This window comes from Quercus robur, chromosome 8 (assembly GCF_932294415.1).
Source record: "Quercus robur chromosome 8, dhQueRobu3.1, whole genome shotgun sequence".
Lineage (NCBI taxonomy): Eukaryota > Viridiplantae > Streptophyta > Magnoliopsida > Fagales > Fagaceae > Quercus > Quercus robur.
In genome coordinates, this window is record NC_065541.1 from 45,217,021 (window position 1) to 45,226,677 (window position 9,657).

At 32.5% G+C, this 9,657-nt stretch overlaps 1 protein-coding gene and 1 long non-coding RNA gene across 2 annotated transcripts; both read right to left on the reverse strand.

Annotated features, from left to right (window-relative positions):
* Positions 1–250: 250 nt before the first annotated feature.
* Positions 251–2,179, reverse strand: LOC126693995 (uncharacterized). Its single transcript, XR_007645589.1, has 2 exons — positions 2,121–2,179; positions 251–444 (listed from the first exon to the last, which is right to left on the reverse strand). It is a non-coding gene; the product is annotated as an uncharacterized LOC126693995 (long non-coding RNA).
* Positions 2,180–4,257: 2,078 nt separating this feature from the next.
* On the reverse strand, positions 4,258–5,945 carry LOC126695695 (phospholipase A1-IIdelta). The gene has a single exon (XM_050392526.1). The coding sequence runs from the start codon at positions 5,932–5,934 to the stop codon at positions 4,465–4,467; it is 1,470 nt and encodes a 489-aa protein (XP_050248483.1). The 5' UTR covers positions 5,935–5,945; the 3' UTR covers positions 4,258–4,464.
* Positions 5,946–9,657: the final 3,712 nt, after the last annotated feature.

The window sequence follows — 9,657 nt, forward strand, 5'->3', positions numbered from 1 at the left end:
AGCCCAAATCAGTCCTCATGACGAAGCCCAGACTGTTTCTAACGGCGAAATCTCAGGTAGTGGGTGTTGTGAAGCCTCAGGGAGTGGGTTTGTGGGTGTTGTGAAGCCTAGGTCAATCCCCACGGCGAAGCCACTCTCTACCTCTCCCCCATTATGCTATATTGAGAATTTTGATGGGTATTTGTGTAACGCCCCAAAATCATAAGCAATCAAAGTCTATTTAATCTGAATAATCCATAAAAATATTAAATGAAAGAAACCAACAATCTAAAATTTCATCACAAATGTCAGAGCTCTAATCCACCAAAGACAAAACATTCTCAAAATAATTCTCCAATACAAAGTTTAATGCCATAAAAATCATAATAAACTCCTCAGTTCCACAAAATAATTCATGACTATTGTCTTCCACTAGTCTCTACTCCAATAATTCATCTAATGTATCTGTAAGGGAAAATAAAAGGGGGTGAGATGACTCAATAAGTGGAATTCACTAACATTGGGGTGTGGGAACAAACCTTTCAAATAAATAATTCTTTCAACAAATTCACAACTTGTAACTTATCAATATTTTGTCATCAAATATTTCATGTAAAAGAAAATAATATCTTTATATTGTGAGCTATCATAATATATATACCATCATATAAAAAATTTCCTAGACTTTTCTCGTGGTCAACGTTTACGCCCTGTTGACAAGATTGTGCTGTCCCCTTTTAGGACTAGAATCTCCTTTCCATCCCTTTTTTCTTAAGGAATGCTCCTTTGGAACCTAAAGGTACACTCCCTTGTTAAGAAGCTTCCTTTTTGGATCCTCAATAGTATACTCCCTTATTAAGGAGCTATCAAATATGCACTGTCCCCTTATCTGGGACCGTCCCTTTCTAAGAACTAGCTGTAGTATGATTGTCCCTTACTAAGGACTAAACACCATACTGAGCTTCTAATCACAACTTGTCATAGGTTTTCAAAACATATTCAATATGCTCACAAAATAATCCATTTATAATTCTCAAAAATATAAAGATATATTCACACATACAAGTTTAAATAAATTTAGGTTGTCCCATAAGTTTTTCATAAAGCGAATAGTCAATGTGCACATCAAACATTTGTAAAATATCCATTTATATATAGAATATCAACATATTTCTTTGATATAAAATAGTTTAATAATCAACACTGTTTTGGGAAAACCCCCAAAATTAGTAAACACCACTTACCTCTTATTTGCAAAATAAAAGGAATCAATCACCCTTAAGTCACAATGAATCAGTAGAATTAGAGCATAGCAACACCAAAAATAGGTCCATCAATACACGAATTTCCTACTAAAATCTGTTTACTTAGACAATATGATCTTAGACAACACTAATATTTCCAAAATTTTACATTTATTTATGTAACTCTCCAATTCACTTTCAGCTTTAATCTAATTGTTCTATTCCACGTATTTTTACTATCCATTAATGAACATGATTGTACTGCAACTCTATAAAACTCTAGCAATTCACTAAAGGTCTAGCCATCATATATTCTACTATTCCTTGGAAGCCACATGATATGTATATATATATATATACATATCTTTTTTTTAGAGACAAATATATATACATGTCTGATTAACCTAATATTTATATCTATTAGTCAAAAGGAGGAACCACATAATATGGTTCTGCCAAATCAATCATAGAGCCAAGGAGGACCATATGGCTATACATACCATTCATACGTAATCAATTTCAAAGTATGGACCATACGGCTATATGTATACAATTCCTATTATAATATTGTAATCATCCTAGTCAGCTTTCCCTTCAATATAGATGATAGGTTTAGATTGCCAGTTGTTTTACTTGGTACCCAAAGAACAAATGCACATACCCATGAAGGACCACATGGCTATATATATAATTCCTATTATAATATTATAATCATCTTGGTCGGCTTTCCCATCAATATAGATGATAGGATTATATTTTATGAACCCAATTCCAGTTGTTTTACTTGGTACCAAAAGAAGAAATGCACGGACCCATGTGGGAACAATTATTAGCCATAGAATAATTTCCACTCTCTAAATCTTCCAACTTTCTAAAATTTCAGCAAGACAACCATACCTGAATACTTGTGCACAGCCATAGAGAAGAAAGGAAACAGCTCAATCGTGTGTTGTAGCTGAAAACAAAAAGGAACTTTCTTATGTACTTACACGTGTAACTTAAAAGGTAAAAGACTAGAGTTATCAAGGCTCATATATTTACTTATGCCACCTCATTTGGGCTTCATATCCCATAGTATTTATCTTATTTTTAATATCTTAGGCCCAAATCAATTTAATCCATTTAATTGTAGACCTCCTTTATAATTTACGCATAATAATTAAATTGGTATCAAAATTATGGGGTGTTACAATTTGGGACAGAGATGGTTTTGGATAATAATTTTGGTTGAATATATAATTGATTTTTGTGGAAGAATTTGGGTACAAATTTTGGAATATTATGGGTTTCTATTCTTTTGTTCTTGTGTTTGAATATTTTGGGTTGTTATTCTTATGTGTTCATGATCAAGATGAACACAGATCTTAATTGATTTTATTTTTAATTTTGTTTTTCCTCTTTTTTATTTGATTAAAACCGATAAATTATTATTTTTTAATTTAGAAACTGATAATAATTTAATAACTTTTAACGATTCAGATATTTGTTTTTAATTTTTTTAATATTTTAATTAGATTAATGTTAATTTTTAATTTGTTCTGACTTGACCTTTTTTATTAATTTAAATGCTGATATGAATGCTGATGTGGTATTTTTATTATTAAATTATTAGTTATAACATCATTTAATATGCCACTTATGCCCTTTGTTAGTTAGGTAAGATTTTTTTTGTTAGTGGATTAATGACAGGGACCAAAATAGAATTGATTTTCTAATTTTAGAGACTGACCTAAGAGCAAAATCAATTTAAAAATCAAACCAAAAAATGATCCAAAATATAAAGACAAAAAATATATTCACGCCTTGTTTTATCTTTTCTTACTCATAATGCTGCAAATTATGTGTACTTAAGACACTGTCACGATTGACTCAAAAAAAAAAAAAAAAAAAAAAAGACACTGTCACGACACTGCCGTGGCAGTGCTCGTACTTTGAGTTTTTAGTTTAATGCTATTTGCTTTGTACCAAAAAAGAGAAAAAAAGAAAGAGACATAAGTAGTATTTAATTTTGTTTTATTAATTTACTACGGAGAAGCAATGCTGGTCAAATTGGAAGGATCCTAAAAATTAAGTGGCCCCACTACTTTCCAAAAGTTGAATTGATTTCAGTGGTTGTTGAATGAGATGTTTAGAAGAATTTGCTTAAGACTTACTGATTTTTTTTTTGTTTGTTTTGTTTTGAGAAACAAGACTTGCTGATTTAATTGTGAATAAATGTTCGTTTCAAATATCATTAAAACAAAAAGGGCAAAAAAGAGGTTATCAAAAGCAAAAGGCAGAAAAGAAGGGCCGTAAGGCCAATCTAGCTCACTTTAATTCTTTTTTGTGGCCATCCAAAGTTTATATCCAGGCATTTGGATAGTACTACTACAATCATTTTTACAATTTTATCATTCATATAAATTATGAGAAGTGAAGTTGTGGGCTAATAAACATTACATTTTTTTTTTACCACTTACAACTCAGCATGAAGATAAATTACGGTAAAAATTATAAAAATTGTTGTGACAAATTAGTGCATAACTTTTACAACAATTTAGTCACGGTGTAGACCATTATGCTTCAAGAATCTTATGATGATTTCCATAATAAAGATGCCTGTTTCTTTGTTTACCTTTTTTTTTTTTTTTTTTTTGGGAGCTGTTTCTTTGTTAAGACTTGTGGCTTTGGGCTTTCTGATAGTTATTAATTATATTAAATTAAATGAGATACAATAGGGATATATTACATACACACACAAGAAGAGTAAATGAGATTCTAAAGCATATATAATACAAACCAAACTCTACTAAAAAAACCAAAATATGTTTAGTTGACCGAGAAAATAAGCAGTAAGTAGTGTTCTTCAACTGTTCTGGACAAAGCATTACAAAGGATGGCATATTCGTGTTAGGAGTTTAGGCGTGGAAAGAAGCTTAATGCTAGCCAATCACAAATTCACAATTATTGGAGAAAAATTATTATCTGTATTATTTCTTAGACAGACTTAATTTTTGTTTTGAATTTTACATACAATGTTAATTTAATGTCGATAGAAACAAAGAAGCATACTGTATTATTATAACATAGGCTATAGTTTTAGACAACAGATGAGGAAGCATCCATGGACCAAGCTAGGCACAGAGACAATAGTACAGTAAAAAAGGGCAGTACAACTAAACAATGGAAAATTAAAATCAATCACCACTTTAGCTGATGAACACAAGGCCAACCAAATAAAAATCCAAGTCGTTTCTACCAGTCAATACTCCTCAGGTACAGGCAGATCTTCATCACCAGGCGGAGCCAAAACCCAATCACCTTTCTCATCTCGCACCATCCCTTTGTTCTTCTCTATCCACCATGACCCTGGTACCAAACACTCATCCTTGAGAAACTCACACGACTTGTTCACCAGAGCCAAGCTTCTCTTAACCTTTAACTCAAATTCCTTTTCCTTCCCATTCCACCCAGCTACCACATGCAACATGGCCTGCAAATTATGCCAATCACTTGGATTCTTTGAGTCTTTCAAGCTCGGTGACTTCCTTGTATCTATAACCAACTCAATCCCAGTGTCCACGAATCCCAACAAGTGCCCAGGATAGTGAGGTATGAGATCAATGGTGTTCCTCACGTGCAAAACATTAAGATTTGGGTAACTTTTGAACCTTTGATTGAAAGCTTTATTGCCAACTTGTGGGCACCCGAACACAATTGCTGAAACTGGAATATCAGAAACACCATTCTCCACCAAATCAAAAGCGCTCAAAACTGATAAACTAGCACCAAGACTATGCCCCACTAGTGTCACACTTACCTTCTCATCTTGGTACTGCTTTATCAGCCCCTTGATTTTGGTTAAAAGCTGTACTCTTGCACTTGTTTTTGTGAATGGCGACTTGGGGTCATCCGAGGTGTAGATTGTAAGCCAACCCCTCATGACTTTTGGAACCTTTTCATTATCATCATCGCTATCACTGCTACTAGCATCACCATCATTACCATGCTTAGCTGCAGGCACATGTTGTGGATGCATCAAAGACTGGGCAGACTCGAGGTCAGCACCCAATACATCAATCCACTCGTAGTTCCTTGTAGTACCACGCCAGACCACATAGATTTCACGTCTGCCTAAGGCGGAGCTAGCCTCGTCAGTTGTCACAGCTATATAGCCAATCCAATTGGACTCACGGTCCCAAGACTCACGGGACTGAGAGTGGAAGAAAAAGGCTTCACGATGACCAACTCTAGCCGTGGCATAAAGAAAGGACACAACTTGGTAATCAGAGGCAGCCTCAAACATGACTTTGTTGAAGAAAGAGGCCTTGCCATAGCGACTAGATCCACAGTACTTGGAGTTCTCGTCGTTGTTGAAGGCATCATAGGTGCATTGGATGAGATCACCACATCGAAGTACGAGTTTTCGGAGGCTAAGGTTGAGAGGGTCCAATAGACCTTCCCAATTGTTGCTACCTAGGAGTTCTGGCCATGTTGGTTCTTCTGCTTCTGTTGCTGCGTAATTGTTGTTGCTCATGGTTACAATTGGAGCGCTGTTGTGGTTGTGATTTGGACGATGAAGGGAAAGTTTATGGAAGTGTGAGTGTGAATGTGTTTGCTTTGTGGAATTATTTCCCATCTCCATTCGATAGAGAAAATTATTTGGGATTTGATGGATTGAGAATAGGCACCGTATTGTATTTGTAGATAAAGAGTGGGTGGTGATGAACATGGTGTTGACCCACTATGAATGAGTCTTTTAATTCGCTTTTTCCTCTTGGTGTTTTCTTTTCTATTTCATTTCTTATGTCTTTGTCGGTTCTTGGGCAAATGTATGTGGGGACGGTTAAATTAAACTAACGCGGTTTTTAAATGAGGATACCATGTGGAACACCTTTTTTTTTTTTTTATGGGACAATGTGGAACATATTTGATTCATGGGTCAACTTTTTCAACAAAAATACCAACTTACTAGAGGCATTTTTACTATTGACTTAAAAAAAAAATTTAATTTAGTGATATAGAAATAGAAGTTCTCTCTCGCTTCTCAAAAAAGAAAAAAAAGAAATAGAAGTTCTCGACGTTATAGGGTCACATCCAAAAAAGGAAAACAAAAAAAAACAAAGAAGGAAAAAAAGACTTATGTGGGGGTGTGACTTTGTGAGTGTTGAGTGTTTTTTTTTTTTTTTTTTTTTTTTTTTTTTTTTTTTTTTAAGGTTGATTCTCTAAAAAAATGGGTTTTAATTAGGGGTGTCAATGTTCGACCCAACCCGCGAACACGACACGAACCCAACACGGTTTTTTTCGGGTTAGGGTTGGGCCTTAATGGGTTTGGGTCATAAATGGGTCGACCCGAAAGTGACACGATAAGAAACGTGTCATAAACGGGTCAACCCGCGTAACCCACAATAGACACGTTTGACACGCCAATTTATTTGTGTCAAATCCGAAATGACTCACTTAACACAACCCGTTTAACTCGTATAACAAATAAATAATTATTTTATTTTAGATTTTTCAAATACCTTTTATATCCAATATATATTTTAAATTTAAAAAAAAAAGTAAGTAATTACAAATGAGAAAGGTAATCTTATTTGTTGCATTAGTTATTATTACTCTTACATTATTATTATTTAGTTCATGTAAAACTGTTGAGGCGTGATCATATTTTGTAACTACTAATAATTTTTTTTTTTTTTTGGCATAGAACTTGTACAAATGAAATTGGATGAGTTTGTGGAAGATGTTATGAACTTGGACATCAACAAAGAATCTGTGGATGATAATCGTGGTCATAGTCAGGATTAGTCTACTATTTGCTCAAATTCTTTCAATATTGATACTTAGCATTTGGCGAGTTCCAAGGATATTATATTTTTGTTGAACTATGTTATTTTATTTTTGTTAAACTATGTTATTTTGAATTTGGGTTGAAGTGCTGCACTTCTTTTGAAGTGTAAAGAACTTATTTCTAGATGAATGTTATATTTTTATTGAACTATATTATTTTGAATGTGGGTCGAAGACTTAAAATGTATGCACTGGTTTTTGGGATATAAAAAAAGATAATTTATAGATGGATGTTATATTTAATATTATACAGGTTGAAATGGGTTGTGTTACATTCGTGTTAACCCAACACGATCCGTTTATTAAACGTGTCAAATGGGTTGGGTCAGGTCAACCCGCCTTATTAACAGGTCGGGTTAGGGTTGAAGGATCCTGACACGATTATTAAATGGGTCGGGTTAGGGTTGAGTCATTTAGTCTAATACCCCTACCTCGACACGACACGAACCCGACACACTAACCCGAATTGACACCCCTAGTTTTAATGACTCTTTTTTTAAAAAAATTTTTTAAAAGACTAATTTAACGCAATAGGAAATTTAATAAATTACAAGTTGGATACAAATAAGATTTTATGAGAGCTACAGCTAATCAGTCTGCTTAACCAAGCAAAATTTGGGGTTTGACTGGTTCAACGTTTGTGCACAGCTTACTTTATTCACAATTTGATTAAATTAAACTTTTGAGCCTCAAAGTATGGAATTATTTTTGTTTTTTTATCCAATAAGTTTATAATTTTTTATTTTAACCCACCAAATTTAATTTTGTTTTCAAAATACTCATTCCATAAGTAGGTGACTAACTTGACTATTGGGAGAGAGAAAGAAAAACCAAAAGAAACTATTCCATTCTGTTGCAATTTAAAGGCCAAGTTACGAATATTGATGTAATGATCAATTTAAAAATAAAATCAAATTTGGTGTACCAAAATAAAATATCTCAACCTTAAAAAATCAAAATCAAAATAACCTCCAAAATTTAAAGATTAAACTTTTAATTTAATCTCTGAATTTAAATCGGTTTATTTATTAATTTTTTAATTAAGTAAGTATATAAAAACCAAGGCACAAGGATATTCCCTGAAGAACATACAGATAGAAATTGTTTACCAAAAAAAAAATACAGATAGAAATCAATACAAAAACAGCGCAGAATGTGCTTTAACTTTTCTTCTTTAAAAAAAAAGTACCTTAACTTTAGCTAATACATCATAATAGCCTAGGTCAAGTTGCACAATCCACGGTGCTAACCTGCACAATTTAGGGTCCGTTTGGATTGAACTTATTGTTGCTGAAACTGAAAACTGAAAACTAAAAACTGAAAATACTGTAGCAAAATAATTTTTAAATGTGTGAATAGTATCGTGGGACCCATAAACAGTATGTGAACAGTATATGAACAGTGCGTGAATAGTATTTTTTCCCTGCACAGTGATTTTACTGTTCACATGCAGAGGAAACAAAAAAAAAAAAAAAAAGGCATGAAAACGCAGAGCTGAAACGCAATTTTCAGCTCTCCCCAAACGCTCACTTAGTGAAAATCAAGGCACAATGACATTCCTCGAAGCACATACAGATAAAAAAAAAAAAAAAAAGACATTGTACCTTATCCAAAAAAAAAAAAAATAAATAAAGGCATTGTACAACGTACAAGGATCTCAAAATAGCGCTAACATTAACTTATCTAAATCTAAATTGTATATAGTATAAAAATTGGATCCAATGACACATGTTTTTATGTTAAAATATAGATCAATAATACCTACATCTCAAAAAAAAAAAAAAAAAAAAATCAATAACAATTGTTAAAACTCCTGTAAGTCATTTCATTTTTTCTTCCTATAAACATTTTGTCTAATTATGACGGCAATTAATTTCAATCCGTAATCATTTTTGGTATTCCAAGTAAAAAGTCCCACAATTCAAGAAAAAAAAACTTTAATAGTAAATACAGCTGGCAATGATAAATTTCTTCTCATAAACATTTTGGATATTCCTAGAATATTGCGGATAAAATTCTCTTACAACTTAACAAAAAGAAAAACAATTATAAAGATAATTAATTTCTTTCCATAAACATTTTGGATATTCCAAGAATATTGTGGATAAAATCCTTTTATGACTTAACTTAACAAAAAAAAAAAACCACCGCATATCTTTGGTGTGATAATCACCTTATGTTTGTGGGGTGTGGGGGGTAAGGGCCGAGGTTCAAGTCTCCAAGAGGGAGTTTCACACACATATACACTTAGATTAGGTTAGAGTAGAATTCTATCTTGTAAAAAAAAAAAAAAGACAAATGTATAATATTCATATTCAATATTTTGATGAAAATAATTAATTTTTTCCCATAAACATTCTAGATATTCCGAGAATATTGTGGATAAATTCCTCTTACAACTTAAAAAAAAAAAAAAATCAAATCAAATCAAATGTATAATGTCCATATTCACTACTTTTTATCTTTATTAGCATGCTAAGACACTAAGGTTATGTTTGGAACAATTTTTATTTTCTATTTTCAAAAACTTGTTTTTGGGAATATTAAAAAAAAAAATCTTGTATTTTTGAAATAAAAAGCATGTTAGGTTAGTTGACATTAA